Source organism: Olea europaea, chromosome 4 (assembly GCF_002742605.1).
Source record: "Olea europaea var. sylvestris chromosome 4, O_europaea_v1, whole genome shotgun sequence".
NCBI classification, from domain to species: domain Eukaryota; kingdom Viridiplantae; phylum Streptophyta; class Magnoliopsida; order Lamiales; family Oleaceae; genus Olea; species Olea europaea.
The window spans coordinates 6,004,458-6,025,432 of NC_036240.1; the positions used below are offsets into that span (position 1 = coordinate 6,004,458).

The 20,975-nt window shown below is 33.9% G+C and overlaps 3 protein-coding genes across 5 annotated transcripts; 2 read left to right on the top strand and 1 right to left on the bottom strand.

Annotated features, from left to right (window-relative positions):
* The first annotated feature begins 706 nt into the window (after positions 1-706).
* LOC111393400 (two-component response regulator ARR2-like) lies at positions 707-5,575 on the top strand. 3 transcript variants are annotated; one of them, XM_023018911.1, is made up of 7 exons: positions 707-877; positions 999-1,185; positions 1,735-1,887; positions 1,999-2,385; positions 3,488-3,564; positions 3,694-4,860; positions 5,023-5,575. In XM_023018911.1, exons 2-7 carry the CDS (start codon positions 1,005-1,007, stop codon positions 5,095-5,097), a joined length of 2,040 nt encoding a protein of 679 aa, XP_022874679.1. In that variant the 5' UTR covers positions 707-877; positions 999-1,004; the 3' UTR covers positions 5,098-5,575. The 3 variants fall into 3 exon arrangements, with proteins under 3 accessions (XP_022874679.1, XP_022874678.1, XP_022874680.1); XM_023018910.1 differs by having other exon boundaries at positions 708-877; positions 961-1,185; XM_023018912.1 differs by having other exon boundaries at positions 713-1,185; positions 5,026-5,568.
* Positions 5,576-6,428: 853 nt separating this feature from the next.
* On the bottom strand, positions 6,429-10,156 carry LOC111393401 (COBRA-like protein 7). Its single transcript, XM_023018913.1, has 2 exons — positions 9,395-10,156; positions 6,429-8,291 (listed from the first exon to the last, which is right to left on the bottom strand). The coding sequence occupies exons 1-2, from the start codon at positions 9,942-9,944 to the stop codon at positions 6,877-6,879; spliced, it is 1,965 nt and encodes a 654-aa protein (XP_022874681.1). The 5' UTR covers positions 9,945-10,156; the 3' UTR covers positions 6,429-6,876.
* Positions 10,157-17,862: 7,706 nt separating this feature from the next.
* LOC111392820 lies at positions 17,863-18,767 on the top strand. Its single transcript, XM_023018215.1, has 3 exons — positions 17,863-17,990; positions 18,124-18,410; positions 18,697-18,767. The coding sequence occupies exons 1-3, from the start codon at positions 17,863-17,865 to the stop codon at positions 18,765-18,767; spliced, it is 486 nt and encodes a 161-aa protein (XP_022873983.1).
* Positions 18,768-20,975: the final 2,208 nt, after the last annotated feature.

The window sequence follows — 20,975 nt, forward strand, 5'->3', positions numbered from 1 at the left end:
AAATTTTGTACATCATCGATATATATTTTTTAGATTTTTCATTGCCCTTGCAATTTATCATCATACTTCTTTCCTCCTCCCAAATCCAACGACCAAGCCTCTTCCATCTCATTTGTAATAAAGCTTTGTAGAGAGAGATATATGGTGGTCGATGGTTGAGAATGAGATCTTAAAAAGCTAAAATGATGAAACTTTAAGAATAACTTAAATAATTTTATTTCTAAAATAATCTTAAAATAAGTTATGTTTGTATCAGTATAAACATTTCATTAAAAATTAAAAACTTCAAAAAAGTTTATTAAGGTAATGTATGTATCAGTATAAACATTTCATTAAAAATTAAAACCTTCAAAAAAATTTATTAAGGTAAGAAAATCATTAGATTTTCCTCTACATCAACTTAATGTGCAACTCCTTCATCAACTTAATATGTAACATACAGTCTAAAATGGTAAAGATTTTCTTAAAAAATTCCAAATAAAATTCATTTCATTTTTGGAAAAAAAATAAAAGGCCAAAGAAATGGAAAGAATTTACATTTACTTTGATTCAAGAAATGAAATTTCCAGTGTTTTAGCATTTATGTATACAATAAAATTTCAGCTGGCGTGGGGTTATTTGACTTCATATGTGAGCTGGATCCACACTAAAAAGAGTGTCCCACTATCAATGAAAAAAATTCAGAAAAAATAATCCAAAAAACTCCAAGAAAAAAGAAAAGGAAAAATTCGTTCAGGAAGCACATAAGCACAAAAACTATTTAATCTCATATTCCTACATATATACACACATATATATATAGCGGTTTTTTCCTCTTTTCTCCACTTTTTCTCAAACCCTGCAACACATGAAGAGAGCTTGAAATCTTGAAATTCTGGTTAGTCTCCTTTTTCTTCCTCGATAATATTTTTTAAGGGCGGAATCAAAAATTATATGGAGTCGAAAGTTTATTTGGTTTAGTGTTTCTATCTGGGTTCATATATGTTCGAAAATTGAAGAAAAAAATGAATCTTGGCGGCTTACAAGCAGTGAAATCCATGTCTGTACCAAGTTCAAGTCTTTCTAGGAAGTCAGGTGATGGAGTCTCGGACCAGTTTCCGGCTGGTCTCAGAGTGCTTGTTGTGGATGATGACCCCATTTGTCTCTTGATCTTGGAGAAGATGCTCAAGAAGTGCCTCTATGAAGGTACCCTCGAACACACAAACATACTTGTGAATTTTTCTTCTCAGAATTGTTCATTTCTGGATTTTTTTATTTTTTTTATTTTGTAGTTATTATGTTTTTTTGGAGGTTCAAATCTGTATTTCAATTTTTCTGGGTTTTGTATGATTGTTCACATGTCAGATCTTGGGTTGAATATACAGGGTTTTTTTTTTATTTTTTTATTTTTTATAATAATTTTTGAGATTTTCTTATTTGAATTCATAATATATTGTTGACCAGAGAAAGGGGATTTTAATCAATTTATGGAGATCAGTTTGTGATAGTGTAATATGGAGATGTGGAAATTCATTTTCTTGAGAAACCCTATTGAAATCAAGAACCCAGATGGTTGACTTTCAGATCTCATGCCGAAATTCTAATGTTGGGAATGCTTCATTTAGTTGATATATTGTCAAGTTTTTCATTTTTATGCTCAAATCTTTCTTATTGGTGGGTCTATATAATCTCTGGATTGGGAATGGTTTTTCATAATTTTTTAGGGGACTGATCTAATTTTTACTGGGATTTCAGTAACCAAGTGCAATCGAGCAGAGCTTGCATTAAATTATCTCAGGGAAAACAAGAATGGTTATGACATTGTTATAAGTGATGTTCACATGCCGGATATGGATGGTTTCAAACTTCTCGAGCATGTTGGACTCGAAATGGACCTCCCTGTTATCAGTAAGTTTCTCTTTTCATTTGTTTCAGACTATTTTGAACCTGAAACCAGGAAGTATAGGTTTCGTGTAAACTTACCTTGTTTTGATATTTGGTTATGTGGTTAATTGTTAGTGATGTCCGCGGACGATGGCAAAAAGGTTGTGATGAAGGGGATTACTCACGGTGCTGTGGATTATCTCATCAAACCAGTTCGTATTGAGGCTCTGAAGAATATATGGCAGCATGTGGTTCGCAAAAACAAGGACGAGTATAAAGGAAAGGATTGTGAACAAACAGGAAGTGTGGAAGATGGAGAGCAGCAGCAAAAACCACCAGAAGATGCTGAATATTCGTCTTCAGCCAATGAAGGGAATTGGAAAAATTCGAAGAAAAGAAAGGACGAGGAAGATGAAGCAGAAGAAAGGGATGATACATCTTCATTAAAGAAACCACGCGTGGTTTGGTCAGTCGAGCTCCATCAGCAGTTTGTCACTGCTGTTAATCATCTTGGACTAGACAGTATGAATTTCTCTGAGCCTTTTTTTTTAATCTTATCGTTTTGATTACTTTGTTGTCTTAAATGTTTTATTTCGATGTGTTACTATTTGTTTGTTTCTCGTACCGTTGATAGTATGTAAACATCTAACCTTTTGTCGGGTTGTGCAGAGTTCAATATTTTTTATCATATATTGTCTTCCTTATCATATGAAGCAACTAAAAGTAGGCTTGAAGTGGCTGGTTGATGGAGTGGAGTTTGACTCTTTCACCATATCAAGTTTGTTAATCTTCAAAATGAATTTTACAGTATTCAGAATGTAGAAACCTTTTCAAATGCTTTTATTTAAAAATGTTTGTTAGAGAGTAGTTCATAAAGTTCGTAGTTGTCATCCTAATAGCCTCTAATAGAATGTTGTGCTTTATTTGAATATATATGTTCGAGAGGATTGGTTTTCCAGTTCTCAGCAAGAGCTGATACTTCTTGGACAGATACCCATTTAGTAAAGCACTTTTCAAGTTTTAAAATTAATGTTGTCAAATCTAATAATTACCAAAATAATGTATAAACACACCAAAAATAACATGGTTAGTTCATTTCATTGCCTTCAAGGCAAGATCTTTTCTTTGCATTATTACTCATCACGATCTTTTCTTTGCATTATTACTCATTCTACCTTTTTTAACCATGTAAAGCCCCTCTTTGGTAACCATTATTTCAAAACTCTTTTTTCTACTTACTAATTTTCAATCACATATTCACACAATAAAATGTTGTACATGTAAATCCAAAATTTGTGCTTATTTTTTAATCACACATTCCCCAAAAATTCACTATTCTAAACATTGTTTTTTCGAATAATTTCCATCAAACAGGGGCAAAACTATACATTTCATACTTTGGAAAATTCCTTTAGAATCTAGTTACGTTTGCTTATTGGAAATTGTGTTTTTCAGATATCTTTCCACTGTCCTATACCTATGTTTCTTCTACGTGCAACTCTAACTGAGAATGCGAACATTATTCTTAGAATAATTTTGACTTTAGCAATTTTCCGATTCCTGCATAATTTTGCTATCATATAAGCTCCTATTCATTATGTTCAAACTCTTCGAATGAATGCAGAGGCCGTTCCTAAGAAAATTCTGGAACTAATGAATGTTCCGGGACTTACAAGGGAGAATGTTGCAAGCCATCTTCAGGTTGGACAACATCTTCTCTTCCACTTACTTTATACGACACTTGTGCGATTTTGATTTTCGTCATTTACTTGAGACCTGTGGTTCATTTCTCTTGAAAGATTCTGACCGTAGCAACCCTTATTGACACAGAAGTATCGTCTTTATCTTAGAAGGCTAAGCGGCGTATCACAGCATCAGAATGGACTCAATAATGCATTTATGGGACCCACAGATGCAACCTTTGGGTCTATGTCTTCTTTCAATGGGATTGAACTTCAAGCTCTTGCTTCTTCAGGTCAGCTTCCACCACAAAGCCTCGCTATAATCCAGGCAGCAGCACTTGGTAGGGCTACAAACAAATCACCCGTACCGGTGCCACTAGTCGATCAAAGAAATCTTTTCAGCTTTGAAAGTCCTAAGTTAAGGTTCGGCGAGGATTCACTTCTTAACAATAATAGTAAGCAAATCAACTTGCTCCATGGTATCCCGACAAATATGGAACCAAAGCAGCTTGCTACTTTGCACCAATCTGCACAATCGTTGGGGAACCTGAATATGCAACTCCAATCTCAGTCAAGCCAAAGCGGCTCTCTACTGACACAGAGGCCTCAATCTCAGCCTAGGACACCATTATTAAATGAAATCAATGGTAGCCATGTCTCAACTCTTCCATCATCTCTAGGTCAACCCATCATGTCGCAGGCGCTCCCCAGCTCTGTTTTGCCCCGAAATGGAATTGAAAACGTTCGTGGGGGAACATTTGGTTCTGTTTCACAGCCCTCTTCGGCCCTAGATTTTTCTGTAAATCATGGGACTGAGTTTCCGGGTAACAGTTTTCCTCTCATGAGTAATTCAGGTATACCTATTCTTACCTCTAAAGGGATGCTGCAAGAAGAGGTTAAATCAGAAATGAAAGTGCCTAGAGGTTATCTTCCTAATTATGACACTTTTGATGAGCTGAATCAGAACAGAACTCAAGATTGGGGTGTGCAGACTGTTGGATCAACTTTTGACGTGTCTCAGCATTCAAACTTACAGGGAAGCCTAGATGTTTCACCGTCAATTTTAGTTCAACAAGGGTTTTCTTCAAACCTTAAGAGTGAACAAAGCAGGAATATACCTGTCAGTAAGGCAACCTTCGCAGTTGGGGACAGTAGAGCTGGTAACATTTCCAACCCCAGTCAACAACTTAACTCATCTCCTGCTGATATTTCACAAAGGATCAAGGCTGAAAGACTGCCCAACATGGGCTTCCAGAATACCTTCTTTCCTGAACAGTTTGGTCAGGATGATCTCATGAGCGCACTTCTCAAACAGGCAAGGCTCTTTATTTTTATCCTTGGGAAAAAGTATTTCTAGATATTTAAATTGATTAGGAGCATATTTGGCTAAGCTTATAATGTTTTATTTAAAGTAAATTAGTAAATTCTAAACAAATTAATCTTATATTGGTCTAATTCAAGCATGTTCTCATTATAGCAGCAAGAAGGCACGGGAGCTGTTGAAAGCGAGTTTGGCTTTGATGGGTATCACTTGGATAATCTGCCTGTGTGACACATCTTCCTGCTGTAGCTTATTGTATCTTTAGCACTTTCACCCAGTTGCTGAATGACCCGTTCTGATTGAAGGCTAAAGATTTGGTTTCACGTCTGCTACCAGAAGTAGGATATTGTTAATTTAGCTGCATTATTCTGGTGTGAATAGCAAGCTGTGTTTATTTCTTTTGAAATTATAATGCAAAGCATGATGCTCGGTCAGGTGGATCAGCTAATATTGAAGCTAATGAAGGGGTAACATGCAAGATATGCAAAGAAAGGCGAAATTTTGACTGCTTTCAGAGTAGGCTATTGTAGTAGATACAGTATTATTTTTGGGAACTTGTGAAATTTCCTCGTTTGCGGGTGCCAGTCTATTTCTCTCTGCAAACTTGTTTCTGCTAACTCAAATAAAACAAATGTTTATTTTTCCAGAATTTGGATGCTGTGTATAGATTGGATTTGAATTCAAGAAACTATTTTTGCCATTCTTTAAATTTTTTCCTTTCACTTGAAAATTTATATATCATGCCTAGTGGTTGATATGCTGAACACTCCACTGGAGAAAAATGTCAACCGTTTTAATGCTTGTTCTTGAACCTGGGAAATCTCAATTCAAACTTGATGTATTCTTCATTAGTTTTCCTCAGGTTGAGCGGGAGAACTTCTGGTATGTCTTCCCAGATCCAGAAGCTTGAGCAATAAATTCTCCGGACTTGCATAGACTAGTCTTTGGCTTTGTCCCCTTATGTACTACGGTGTCTCTGATTTGGAATTAAACTTTCCCTATAAAAGGCTTGCTGCTGGTAGCTTCGTCACTAGGCTAGAATCTTGAACCATTCTAACCTAAATTGGATCAAGGCATAGTTGCAATTGGGCCTCCAAAACTTTTAAAACGTTACAAGTTTTAAATTAAGTTAAAAATTAAACTAAAAAATCAAAAATAAATAAATAAATAAAATGAAGGCTCTAGATCCGCGCATTTGAAAGGCTTGAGACCACAGTTGAAACAAATGAAAGTTCAAAGAATAACATATAACGTTTTGAAAGGTTTGAAAGCGTAGCTACAATTATCCCTTGATCAATAATATTTTGAAGGGTCCAATTGTTTGTAAGGTCAACGGAGCGAACAAAAATAATACTCAAGACATTACCTTGAAAACATGTTAATATACAGGAAAAATCCCACCCGCGCATTTGAAAGGCTTGAGACCACAGTTGAAACAAATGAAAGTTCAAAGAATAACATATAACGTTTTGAAAGGTTTGAAAGCGTAGCTACAATTATCCCTTGATCAATAATATTTTGAAGGGTCCGATTGTTTGTAAGGTCAACGGAGCGAACAAAAATAATACTCAAGACATTACCTTGAAAACATGTTAATATACAGGAAAAATCCCAAGAAATGCTCAACGATGTGTAAAAAATCCAGAATCATGCTACTTGTACATTGAGTTTGACATCATTCTTTACATTGTGCCACATGCCAACATCATATTGGACAGTTTGAAAATAAAAAACACTTTCCCACCATCACTTATTTTGAAAACAATGGAATGTCAAGAATGATGTCGAAATGTTAATGTACAAATAGCATTGTTGTAAAATACAAGATGTTGTGTCAAGCTACTACACGGGGTATGTTACAGTACCAACTTAATTTTTTATCAGCAATCATCGACAAGAAGATTTAAGTACTCAAAATCCCCGACCTGTATAAAATTACTTGAAGAACACGAATGATATTATCATGTCATGAAAAGAATGAACAAATCAACGGCCATGAAACAATGGCTATTACTGCATCGCCAAGAAAACTGCAACGGCCAAGATGACAGATATCAAAACAGACGAGCCGAATCTATGGGAATTGCTTTTGGGAAGTACTTTGGGTAGTGAGCATTCTTCCCCGTTGAAGAAAACTTTTGTAGGAAATCCATCACCGCCGGGAATATTTACTCCGGGGGTCAACTTCTTTGTGAATGAAATTACGGATTGTTGCTTCCCGGGAACTCTGGGATCCTTCTGTGGGTTAGCGCTATCTGTTTCTGCCACGAGATAGTTCAAGCCAGGGAGGCCTTGCATGAAAATCGTATTGTTGACACCATTCAATGTAGTTCCATTGAAAGAGTAGACTGCTTCAAAACCAGGAGCTGCTTTGCCCAATTCAATTGCTGTGAACCAATCAACGAAAGAAAATTCGTCCCAGTTAAAGATAGTAATTCTTGCAGACCATCCGCCTCTGTAGTCTGTGAACAAATGCCAGTTGATGCTAACACCGCAATTATCACCACACGGCAGAGGGTTTGGAACTGGGAAGTGATGAAGATCGGCCCAAGCAGTGGATAAAGTAGTTCGATTCTCGAACGGGATGAGAAGTGCCTGAGACGGAAGAAAAAGAGCCGGAGACTTAGTACTACAAGTGCTATCAGTATTAGCAGGACAACCACAGGCGCATGTTGGACATGGGATGATAGATTCATTGTAATAAGCAGAAAATGATACGCAGCATCGGGGGCTCACTCCCTTTGGTTTCGTAATATTGCAGATGACTTGCCAGCTTGCCATTGCAGCGGAATCTGACAATAACCCGCTTGGGTCTGGATATTGGCTGGGACTTACTCGGACGGGTGGTCCACATTTGTAAGTGGGATTCAATCTGCCAGAGATTCCCCAGTTCTGTGGTGGAGATAGAATGGAGCGATTAAGATCCGGCGGCATTTTGAAAACATTAATCTGGAATGCTGAAATTGACTTGCTCGGGTCCATGGCAGGTGGCAGGATTGTCCCATTCCGACAACAGTAAGGTATCATTCCTAGGTTCGTGTCATTTGTTTTCGCTAAAGGCAGGTCAACTATCGTTGGTCTCCTGTCACAATTCAATGCAGTGGAAAAGTCGAGATCCTTGTAAAACTCACCCTGTTTGCCAAAGACACACTTTGATGTATCTACCACGGAGGGATAGGCTCCTTTCATGGCGAAAATGAACTCATCATTCATCCAATCCCAGCTTAACCGCCAGTTATCAAGACGGCCAAGGGGGTTATGGTTTGCAATCGTAACCTGCGCCCAATAATTCGATTCATATGTTCTGATTATGTCGTACATTATCGTGAGGTCACCATCTTGACGTGGTAGAAATTCTTCATCCAAAGTAACATTCGACTTGAACTTTGGATCTCTGGAGCAACACACTTGCCGTACACTCTTTCCTGAAAGAAACGGAAATACGACCTCATTAATTATGAATTTCAACATAACAAGCTAAATTCGTGTTATTATACCGTTCATACTGAACATGCACTAAAAGCATAAGCGTGAGCAAGATAAAACAAATTTTTGGAGCCAATGTACTAAATAGGAGATATTGAGAAAAATCTTAACAATATCCCAAACAATGCGCAAATCAACCATGGAGAACACATGATTCGTTCATCAGATGAAATTTATATCCAATATTAATTTTTTCAGCTCAACCTCAAAAGACTTATCGTCCTTGAAGACATGTCAAACAGATGTTGAAACGTGCATGTTTGCACTAGAAAATTATATAATTAATGCAAGTACAATGAAATCAATCAATCAATCGACTTCCAAATTGTTAAATAAGTCCAATTAAGGCTCCCAAATGGGTATATCAAAAGGGTATTCTTATTTCTTACAATGGTCATTGTTAAATAAGTCCGATTAAGGCTCCCAAATTTCTTCCCCCGTTCCCCTCCCTGTCTCCCAACTTCCTGAGCTTCTCCCCTTCTTGAACATACTCACAAGCTCCCATGGAGTAGCTCGAATAACATTATCAAACCCCAACCCTCCAAAATCAATAAATCGACTCTCGGACTATCATAAATGTAGAATGCCATAAAACAAAATCCCAATTAAATAGCGTTTTCTTGATCACGCTATGAAACAGAAGTCAACCAAAACTCCACAGCTTCATTTTTCTCACGCCTTGGATCCCTCTGACGTGGCTCAAATCCAGCTCATTAACAAAAACCACATCATCCTAAAAATTCAAATATTTTCTACACTTCTATGTCATCAAGCATAAGATCAAATGAGTTGACGATGGTAGGAGGGTTCGTGCAGAGAAATAGCTCGAAGCCACGAGAATAAAATGGTTAACACTATACACCGACCTCATCATCTCTGTCCTCAGAAACTATGAGACCAATAGAAATATAATAAACAAATAATTCACTAATCGTACCACATAATACAGAAAAAATTAACCAGAATCTCCAACTTCAAAATCAATAAAATACAGAATAAAATTAAACAAAACTAAAATTATAAACATTAGAGAATGACTCACCTTGATTAGAGGGTTTTGGACAAACCCACCCATCATTCACCAGAGATATATTATTGGGCAATGGAACATCCGGCGCCCCGATTCCGAACTGGGTCCCTACCAAATCGACCTGGACACTCATCTGGGTCAAGTCACCGGCGGTTTCAACACCCGTCTTCAGATCCGCATTTGGGTAGCCCGCAAAAACCGACCCATTTCCCACACTTGCAGGAAGTGAAGTCCCATCTGCGAGCACCACATTCGATGCGGATACCAAGTGCTCATCATGCTGAAATCCGACAAAGACCCGCCATGACTTGAGCTCCTCTAAGTCATTATTCAGCACAAAGAGAGTAGATTCGAATCTGTACGCTTGGCGGGTCGGGTCGGACTTGAGAGTCGGGGGTATAATTTTCCCAGTTTTGTAAGTATAGGAGAGAAATACTCCGTCGCAAGAATCAGAAGCCGGTGCTGGCGCTTCTGATCCGGCTGGCGTTCTGGTTTGCGCCCGGGTTTGACCCGAAATGAAAAGAATACATAAGAAAACGAAAAAACGGATCGTCGCGGTCATGATCCTTGAATGTGAGCGTGTTCCAGTTCAAACACAGAGCAAACGTGTATACATACAAAACAATCAATAGAACTCAGTTTTTCTGTTCCTTTTCTCTTTCTACATCTACTGCACATATATTATAGATACCGAAGGTCCGAAGGCGTGTGAGCAGATGTGTGAACAGAGTGGTAAAAGAAAGTAGCAGACGCGGATTCCAAAAATGAAGACAGCTTAGTGAAGGCTGTAATGATATATTTTTATTTTTATTGTTTTATTTTCAATTTTGGAAAATATTTTTGTAGAATATTTTGTAGATTTTTAGGTTTCGTTAGGTGGGACAGATTGGGTATTACGTAGGAAGTCCGTTGGTTTAGAGTCGTTGGCATTTGGAAACGTCTGATTTTTGAATTTTGAATGTAATGTGCGGCGGTGCCTGGGGGACCAACACATTTTAAATTTTATCATGTTTGATCTACATTATTTTCAGGGATATCAACGAATCGAGTCGAGTCAAATTGATTCGAAAGTCAATTTTTTATTTTATTTTTATATATAAGTTATATCTATAAATAATAAATAATATTAAAATATAAATATAAATATGTAAGATGGATGATAAATGAAGATATTTTAATTTTCGACATGTTCCTACCCTGCCTTCCAAATTCATCGTTCCTACGTTCCCTTCTTGTTATGAAATGTTGTCATCTTTGAATTTACACTTGGTCATATTGTGTGTGTCCTTATCATATAAAAGTAATTTAAGTTTAAGGAATAAACTTGACAAAAGATAACCTTTTGAGTTGGAACTTGGATGACTTCTATTTTTGGTTTACATGCCTCTGGTGCATTGATGGTGTAACAAGTTAATCCTTAGAGCCGATAAGTATTGAAAAAAGAGTCATGCTCATGTACAGCAAGCATGATAGACCCCTCACATGAGAGGGTCCTATTATCAACGTGAGGGCCCTCTCATGTGAGAGGGCTGTAAGTTTTGTATAGCACATAGTAGAATTATCATTGAAAAAATTAAAGTAGGTCTCCTTCGGTCTCCAGAACTTATAAGTGAGGTCAGATTTAAATAAGTGAATATTGATCTATGCAAGGGAAAAAAATCATTTACAACTTATTAGTGTAAAATTGAAGGTCGAAATCGTCATAACATTTAGCTTTTGGTCATGTGAAAGACACATTCAATTTTAACAATCACATTAATAATTTTTGTCCCAAAGAAATTAAGATACACATATTTAAGCTCCTGTTTGAGCCACATTATTATAAAACGAGAATGAAAAATATAGTCGTTATGAACCCCACATAAGAGATAAAAGTCAAATATAGTGACTTGATATGATGAATAATGATCATATTTTTCATTTTAATGAAAAAATAATGGGGGTCAAATAAGACCTAAATATGTTGAGAATTCAAGACCGTGCATTGAAGGTTAAAGGTAATGAGTAATAGAGTTAAAAAGTTCATTTTAGCCCTTGTTTGAGTCACATTATTGTAAAAATAAGAATGAAAAATATAACTGTTATGGATCACACATAAAAAATAAAAAATCAAATATGGTAGTTTGATGTGATGGATAAGATCATATTTTTCATTTTAATAAAAAAATAATGGGGCTCAAACAGAGCCTTAATCTTCCTTGCACTTGGCATTCTCCATTTGAAAAATCATAGTCGCATCTTTTTTTTTTTTTTTTTTAATTTTTAAAATCAAGAATTATTATTATACCTCTCTCACACTCAATTTGAAAAAGGAAATTTTCTCAATTTTATCCAGACGCTTCCTATTGAAAGGATAGTTGCTGTCAAGTTCATTTGACTAAAATGAATAAATAAAAATAGATACTTTTTTATAATTGATAATAATCGTGGCACCATTGTGTTGTGCACGTTGTTTAGGTCCGTAGTTAGCGCAAAAGGGTCCCACGCATGTGCCAAATTCTATTCCAATCAGCGGACCTAAATTTAGCAATGAAGAATTCTATACTAATTGATTTGCAATCTACCAAGTTTCTTTAGTTTCATTTTTGTTAATTAGAAACGAGATTACAAGACCTTTTAATGTTAATGTGAAAACATGAACTTATCTGATCGAGATCAATGGGCAACCAAGTAGGCCCATGGCCTAAGTTGCCGACCTTCATTAGACTTTCAATGGACATCGTGTAAGACTGACACGAGCGATCGAGCCTTGATCATATTTTTGTAAGATTCAAGAAAGTGAAAACAAAAGAATATTGTATAAATGTGTACAGGGCCAGCCTTAAGAATTTTGAGGTCCCAGACGATTGATTTTTCTGAGGCCCTTAAACATTAAGGGGGTGCATTCAATTGAGACTTTTAATGACTTTTTAAGATTTAAAAAGTTTAGAAGTATTCAATTGAGACTTTTTGAAACTATTTAAAAGCCACGACGTATTCAATTGAGATTTTTATAAACTTTTAAAGAGTCTCTAAAAGTCATGGTACATTCAAGTGAAATTTTTATAGACTTTTAAAAAGTCCCAAAAAATTACAGTGTATTAAATTAGAACTTTTTAGAAGTATTTATAAGTTTTGGAGTATTAGTATTTTAATGATGACTTTTAGAGACTTTTATAAAAATATTTGAAGTACTAATTTTTAAGTACAAAGTACTCATATAATATTTTAAAATTATCTTACTCATTCATAATGAGATTTTGGAAGACTTTCACAAATTTTTTCAATCTTTTTTCCTTCAAATTTCAATGGACGTGTATGATTAAAATTTATTTTTTTCTATTGATTATATTTATTTCCAGTTATCTTCCCTTCTCTCTCTTATTAGTTATCTCCATCTTCTATGCAAAAATTAAATTGGATTCTTGTTGCTTATTTTTTTTTTCTTTTTTCATTCATTTTTTTTGAAAAATATCTATTTTTTATTAAATTATAAAATTTTATATGAAAAATTTATAATTAAATTTAAATATATTTATTTTTAAAAGTTTACAATATTAATAATATTGAATCATATATATGTATAATTATTATTATTATTATTATTTATTTAATTAATGTTTTAAATTTTTTTTTCAAATTTTTTTTATTATATGGGATGAAGGGGGAAGAATATGAAATTGTAGGAACTAACATCTTGTATATGAAAAATTCACACCATTATACTAGATCCACGTAAATTCTATTTCAAATGAAAATTTTTAAAAATCTTTTGAATTCTACGAAAGTCTATAAAAATTTTAAAATGAAAGTCCATAGAAATCTACGAAAGATTTCCACCAATTCCATACAAATCTATAAAAGATCTACGAAATCCACAAAAGTCATCACTTAAAAAAAGTTCACCAAAGTCTTCAAAAATCCCGATTGAATACACCCACATAAGTGTTTGTTTTAAGGAAAATCTCATAAGAATATAAGTATCATACATTTTTAAATTAAGAAAACAAGTTTCAAATTTCAAAAATCAAATTTTTATTAAATTTTATTTATGATTTAATTAATTAATTAATTATTTTATTAATTACATATATTTAGGTCACATATCTATACAATTTGATCAAAATTAACGATTTAATTAGTCACTTATTTTTTTTAGTTACAAATCAGAAATTTTATATCACAAATTATTTTATGGTTACATTTTTGTCACAAATCAAAAATTTTACGTCATAAATTATTTTATAATTACAATTCAAAATTTTTATAGGTCACAGTGTTTTCATCAGCCACAAATCAAAAAATTAATTGGTCACAAATTGATTTTTAGTCACAATTTATTTCTCGATCACAAATAAAAATTTTATAGGTCACCGATTTTTTTGGTCACGAATCAAAAATTTTATAGGTCAAAAATTATTTAACGATCATAGATCAAAAAAATTCATAAATCACAATTTGTTCATCGGTCACAAATTAAAAAAAAAACTTTTAGTCACAATTTATTTATAATTCACAGATCACAAATTTTAAAAGTTATAATTTATTATACAGTCAAAAAATATCAAATAACTTGTCACAAATTAATAAAATTTTAGGTCACATACTATTTTTTGTCATAATTTATCTTTTTTATTAGTCACATATTGTTTATTGTCACGGTTAACCAATTTAATGGTTACGGTCAATCAAATCATTTGTGACCGCCATTGACACTTGTGACGACCACCTCACCACCGTCATCGATTGCAATGCCACCAAAACTACTACACGCCAGAACGACCACCACCACACCCCTAGCATCACAGAACCACCATTGCCACACCCACAACATCATAGAACTCACCGTACCATCACCACAATCACAACATCACAGAACCACCACCGCCACATCCTCAGCATCACAGAACTCATCCCCCCACTGCCACACCCACATCGCTACACTGTTAGAACACCTTCGTCATTGCTACGACTATCACCACCAGCATCACTAATTGTGACGACCACGTCGTCCCTGCCTCCAGTAGCGCCGCCACCACACACGAGCTAACAACGACCATGACAACCAACACCACTACCAAATACTACCACGACGACTATACCATCTCCTCCAACACCATTGCCTGCACCAGCATACCATCACAACCACTGACTGCATCAACATCGCCATCTACTCAACCACCACCACTATTTGCAAAAACACCAACCACCACAAAAAAATAATATTAATCAAACTAAATAGATCTAATTAAAAAAAATAAAAAACTGCAACACTACCGACGACGATGCACTGCTGTAGATTTTGTCGCTACAAAAGATCGCGTCTCTATAGATGTGCTCATTATTCGTGCACTATAGATCTTAGATAATCGGATGTTACATATTCCCATGCATATCGACCGGTACTGCAGTCATTCACGACAATCAGAGGTTGCAGATTCCCGTGCACATTGGTCGGGACTGCAGCCACTCACGTCGTGTACACCTATAGAAATCATAGCTCGATGTAGCTGCAGCCTCACCGTTGGAATGGCCCCGATGAAACTCCATTCCATTAAGACAGAGAAGTGAAATGGGGGAAGAGAGAGAGAGGGGGAAAATACTAAGGAGATTAGGGTTTCAGAGGGGTGGTTGGGTGGGGTGGGTAGATGTGTATTATTTTAATTTTATAATATATTTTTAAAATAATAATATATTAATTAACAAATATCTAATTTTGGAAACAATAAACTTAGCATATGATTTATGAAATGGAATCTTTAAAAGTATGTTTTTATGTAATTTTCATCTTTTTTTTTAATTATTTAAGCAAGCCCAACAATCTTTAAATAAATGACATATAAACGAATACTTTGTACAATCTAAAAAATAGAACTTGTATAGAATTTTTTTCGCTTTTTGAAGAGAACTCAACGTTTTTATTTAGCACTAGTTTTTTTGGTTTAATGAAAGGATACATGAAATGCCATCCCCAGGTGTTCATTATATAAACAAATAACTAAGAACCCAAATGCATGTTTTTTCTCTTCTAGCCTAAGGCTAAGCCTTTGCTCATCTATTTTTCATCAGAGACAATTTTCCATGAATACTTGAAAATTGCCTTTAGCTACCCAATCTATGTATATTGATATGTTAATTGACAAGTTCTCTTTTTAACCTCTCTATTTGTTGGCACTTTCGAAACCTCATACCAAAGTCTTCCATTCACCAAAAATGATAGTCAGCCTCCCATTTCACAAAAAAATGATATTCACATGTAGTCCAATCTTCTCCTCTTGGCATCTAACGCATTTGGATTTCTCTCATTACTTTTATAGCTCAAGCTAGCAGCTTCCAACACCCCATTCGGACTTTGGGGCACTGATGATGGAACAACACTGGTAGCTATATTTGTAGTAATGGAAGAAGAAAAGGTACTACTAATTGATGTCAAATCTTGAATAAGTTCAACGCACTTTAACATTCTTCCATTCTCTAAACTTATGAAACCAGATAGTGTCCTAACTCCTATCAATGTCTATTGTCTATATTTTTTCCCTAGAAACATACAATACTGTTGATTGTTGCAGCTAATTCAGTTGGCCTCCAAGAATAAAGATTTTGATTTTTGAATCCAAATAATTTACCTTCAAGAAAAGATGGAAGAGAAAAAGAGAAAGAGACGCCTTTTTAGTGTTTTTTTAGGCCTCCAAACTTTTGAGGCCCTAGGCCTTTGCCTGGTAGGCCTTGGGTAAAGGCTAGCCTTGAACATGTAAAAGCACGTAAAAAAAAATATATAGGTGTGTGAAGAATTGAAAAAAGAATAGGTTAAACAAATCTCACATATATTTAAAATTTTATTTTTTTAGTACGGTTATGAGACTTTTATGAGAATGTCTTTTTAGGGTTTTTTTTTTTAGGCCCCCAAATTGTTGAGGCCGTAGGCCTTGGGCCATGGCCGGCCTTGAACGTGTAAAAGCACGTAAAAAATATATATATAGGCACAAAGTATTGAAAAAAGAATAAGTTAAACAAATCTCACGTATATTTAAAATTTTGATTTTTTTAGTACGGTTATGGGACTTTTATGAGAATGTTAAGAAAATACAGATAAACTCTAATTTTTTGTAAAAGGAAAGTTTATTAAGGTTTAGAGCTGAATGACAATTACACCCCTGCAGCCCTAGAAATAATTACTGTTGTATCCCTGATTTTGACCTATAAATGCAGAGCTGTGATTATTAATAAAACACACACAAATCTATTGACTTCTTCCATTCTCTTCTCTTTTCTTCACTTTCATAACACGTTATCAGCACGATAACTTAATTTTTCAAAGTTTATATAAGGTAGTAATTTTTTTAGCATAATTATTTATCACGTGTATCAAAATTAATTTGATAAACACGTGAATTTTATATCGAAATCATATTATTTCTGTCAAAATGATTACGTGACCCGCTTGATTTGTCCCTTGACTCTGCCACATTATTGCATAGACACAATGATTATTTTTTAGCCAAAGCATAATTCTTCTCTTTTCTCTTTTCTTAGCCAACGTGTAATCATTCTTCTCTTTTCGTGTCGTCACCATAATGGTTTCTTTTGTAAAAATAAACTATATCAACTAATAGTTTATTTGCACCTTCTGTCACTGCCATTATTATATGTACCCAATTTATGTATTTATTTATTTATTTTTGAATCCAATGGTTCTGCTTATTGGTTTATGCAATTCCTTAATTTTTGTAATTGATGTCCATCCTCAATGAATTAATTCATCATGTCTTTAACTATTCACGCATCTGTATGGTTTAGAAATAATCATGTCTCCTTTAATTCGTGCCTATACACATTATTCATGATTGCCACATATTATTTTTCAATTCATACTTTAGTTCATGTACTCTTTGCTTTATTTCTTTTAGATGTACATTTGTGATTATTATTAAATACTCTTTGTGTCTTTAATTTGATTTTTTTTTATAGATATTTGTCTACAAATTTTAAATTGGTAATGTATTATGTTATTGGTCCTAAAGTAGCAAAATATTATAATTAATACTCTAGATAAATATTAATCAAAGATCTATCTATTATAAATAGTTTGTTGATACTCTTGAAATAACGCAATATTATAATTAATATTCTTGAAGAATATTATTTGTTCCTGAAGAGTATAAATTATATTTTTCAATATTGCAGAAGAATATTGACGTATTGATCTTGAAGAAATAATAATAAAATAATGCTTCTGAAGTAGCATATGTTTCAAAGAAAATATTATTTTAGTGTTTATTTTTTAAGGAAAACACGTAACTTATGTCATATCGATATTGACTACTTGATTAATTATTATATGATGTTTAATCATATTTTCAAAACTAATTATATTTTCTTTTACTTTATTGTGTAGTTAATCAAATGACAAATATCACGAAACTCGAGTTTGCTGCACTTAATATATCTGGAAAAAATTATCTATCATAGGTATTCGATGCTGATATCTATCTTATCTCAAAATGTCTGGGAAAGACAAAAAAGAAGAAAATAAAGAATCCCTGCAGGATCTTGCAAAAACACTTATATTCCTTCGCCATCATCTTCAGGATGGACTAAAAATTGAATATTCATTGAGAAAGATCCACATGTTCTTTGAAAAAAATTAACTGAAAGATTTGATCATCAAATGATTATAGTCCTTCCCAAAGCCCGTTATGAGTGATGCACCTTCGTTTGCAAGACTTCAAAACTATTAGTGAGTACAATTTTGAATTGACCAGAATATGTTCAAAATTGATATTGTGTAGAGGAAAAATCACTGATAAAGATATGTTGGATAAAACGTTTTCCACCTTCTACGCCTCGAATGTATTCCTGCAGCAGCAATATCGCGAGTGTGGTTTCAAAAAGTACTCAAAACTTATATCTTACCTACTTGTTGCTGAACAAAATAATGAACTGTTGATGAAAAATCATGGATTACGTTCAACTAGTTCTGTACCATTACCTGAAGCAAATAGTATTGTATTGCCTGAAGCAAATGCAATATCAAGACAAGGACATGGACGTAGAAATGCACAATCGGAGTAAACCGTGGACAGAATAATCAACAAAGTTATCAACAACAAAGCAACAATTTCAAAAGGCACAAAATAAACGAAAGTAGCATATCCAAAAAGGTACACAAAAAAGTTGCTTTAGATGTGGAATGAAAGGGTATTGGACACGTCCCTGTCGTACGGCAAAACACCTTATGGATCTCTATCAAAAATCAATCAAGGGAAAGGAAAAAGTGGAGACAAATTTTGCTGACTATAATTGTCCAATTAATGTGACACATTTGGATGTCTCAGATTTTTTTGCTGATCCAAATGGAAATATTGACAATTTGATTGGGGGTGGTGTGGTGAAAGATATAGATTAGTTTTTTTGTCTAGTATTTCCCTTTATTTTAGAAATTTAGTTTAAAATATGTTTTTACTTTTCGCAAAAAATTTGAACTTTATTATGCATAGTTAATTTCAGAGTATTAATTATGCTTACCATTTTGAATTTAAGTTCTTTTTTTTAAATATATCTATTTTGTTATATTGATATATTCATGATAGATTGTCAAGACACCTTCTTGATTGATAGTGCAACTATACATATTATTCTTCAAGACAAAAAATATTTCTTGAACTTAACATTAAAAAAAATAATGTCATTACAATATCAGGTGCATCGAATATCATTGAAAGTTTCGGAAGAGCTTCTATTATTTTATCAAATAATACAAAATTATATATTGACGATACACTTTATTCTAGCAAGCCCAGAAAAAATTTGCTTAGTTTTAAAAATATTCGCTACAATGGATATCATATTGAGACGACGCAAGAAAATAATGTCAAATATCTTTGCATAACTTCTTTTGTATCTGGTCAGAAGCAGATAAAAGAAAATTTTCACGTACTCCCATCTGGCATGTACTATACATCTATAAAAATGGTTGAATTAAAAAATATCACAAACCAGAAGTTGGTTGACCTAAAAAGGTTTATTCTTTGGCATGATTGACTTGGATATCCAGGAGTTATAATGATGCGTCGAATAATAAACAATTCACATGAACATCCTTTAAAGAACCAGAATATTCTTTTACCTAATGATTATCTATGTGTAACGTGTTCCCAAGGCAAGTTAGTCATTAGACCTTCAACTACAAAGGTCAATATTGAATCTCCAACTTTCTTGAAAAGAATTCATGGAGATATATGTGGGCCAATACACCCATCATGTGGACCATTTCATTATTTTATGGTATTAATTGATTCTTCTACTAGATGGTCACATATTTGCCTACTTTCCACAACGAATGTAACCTTTCCTAGACTACTTGTTCAAATTATAAAATTATGAACACAATTTCTCGATTACTCTATTAAAACTATTCGCCTTAATAATGCTGGTGAATTTAGATCACAAGCATTCTATGATTATTGTATGTCAATCGGGATTGTAATTGAACATTTAGTTGCACATGTTCATGCACAAAATGATTTGGCAGAGTCGTTTATTAAATGTCTACAACTTATTGCTAGACCATTACTTATGAAAACAAAACTCCTAGCTTTTGTTTGGGGTCATGCCATATCACATACTGCATCATTGGTTCTTATTAGACCAATAGTCTATTATCAATATTCTTCTTTGCAACTAGCATTTGGTTATGAACATGATATTTCTCACCTACGAGTCTTTAGTTGTGCTATCCAATTTCCTATTTTATCCCCCCCCACAACGTACTAAAATGGGTCCCCAACGAAGACTTGGGATTTGTGTGGGTTTTAATTTATCATCAATTATTAGGTATCTTGAGCCTTTAACGGGTGACTTATTTACTGCACGTTTTACAAATTGTCATTTTGATGAAATGACTTTCCCAACTTTGGAAGGAGAAAAACTACATCATGAAAAATAAGGTAAAATTATTTGGAATGAAGCAACTCTATCTCACTTTGATCCCCATAGCAATCAATGTGAGCAAGAGGTTGAAAAAATCATTCATCTACAAAGAGTTGCAAATCAATTACCTAATGTATTTGTTGATACAAGAAAAGTGACAAAGTCATATGTTCCGACAGAAAATATTTCAGCAAAAATTGATGTCCCTGCAGAACAATTTGTTGTAGCAAATGAATCTCAAATACGCCAGAAGTGTGATTGACCAGTTGGTTCAAAAAACTCTGTAGTTCAAAAAAGAAAAGTACATAAGAAAAACCAACCAAAAATTTCGGAAGAAGTCACATTAGAAAAGATTGATTAATCATATATTGAAAATACGGTTCCTGAAGAACCACAAATGTCCGAAAATAATGAGATTTCAATAAATTATATGTTATCTCATAAATTATGGGAACGAAATAATATTGTTATAGATAATATTTTCGCCTTTAATGTAGCTCTTGATATTATGCAAAATGAAGATCCTGAACCACAGTCGATTAAAGACTTTCAAAATAAAAATGATTGGCTAAAATGGAAAGAGGTCATACAGGCGAAATTGAGTTCTTTGGAGAAATGAAAAGTGTTTGGACTTGTAATTCAAACACCTGAAAATGTAATAACTGTCGGATACAAAAGAGTTTTT

What these genes read in the sequence shown, in the direction of transcription:
- LOC111393401 (XM_023018913.1), bottom strand. Translation starts at nt 9,944, where the DNA reads ATGACCGCGACGATCCGTTTTTTCGTTTTCTTATGTATTCTTTTCATT. An exon ending in TCCAAAACCCTCTAATCAAG is followed by an intron (nt 8,292 to 9,394) that starts GTGAGTCATTCT and finishes CGTTTCTTTCAG; the next exon opens with GAAAGAGTGTACGGCAAGTG.
- LOC111392820 (XM_023018215.1), top strand. Translation starts at nt 17,863, where the DNA reads ATGTCTGGGAAAGACAAAAAAGAAGAAAATAAAGAATCCCTGCAGGAT. An exon ending in TCATTGAGAAAGATCCACAT is followed by an intron (nt 17,991 to 18,123) that starts GTTCTTTGAAAA and finishes TGAATTGACCAG; the next exon opens with AATATGTTCAAAATTGATAT. An exon ending in ATCAAGACAAGGACATGGAC is followed by an intron (nt 18,411 to 18,696) that starts GTAGAAATGCAC and finishes TGGATGTCTCAG; the next exon opens with ATTTTTTTGCTGATCCAAAT.
- LOC111393400 (XM_023018911.1), top strand. Translation starts at nt 1,005, where the DNA reads ATGAATCTTGGCGGCTTACAAGCAGTGAAATCCATGTCTGTACCAAGT. An exon ending in CAAGAAGTGCCTCTATGAAG is followed by an intron (nt 1,186 to 1,734) that starts GTACCCTCGAAC and finishes CTGGGATTTCAG; the next exon opens with TAACCAAGTGCAATCGAGCA. An exon ending in ATGTTGCAAGCCATCTTCAG is followed by an intron (nt 3,565 to 3,693) that starts GTTGGACAACAT and finishes TTATTGACACAG; the next exon opens with AAGTATCGTCTTTATCTTAG.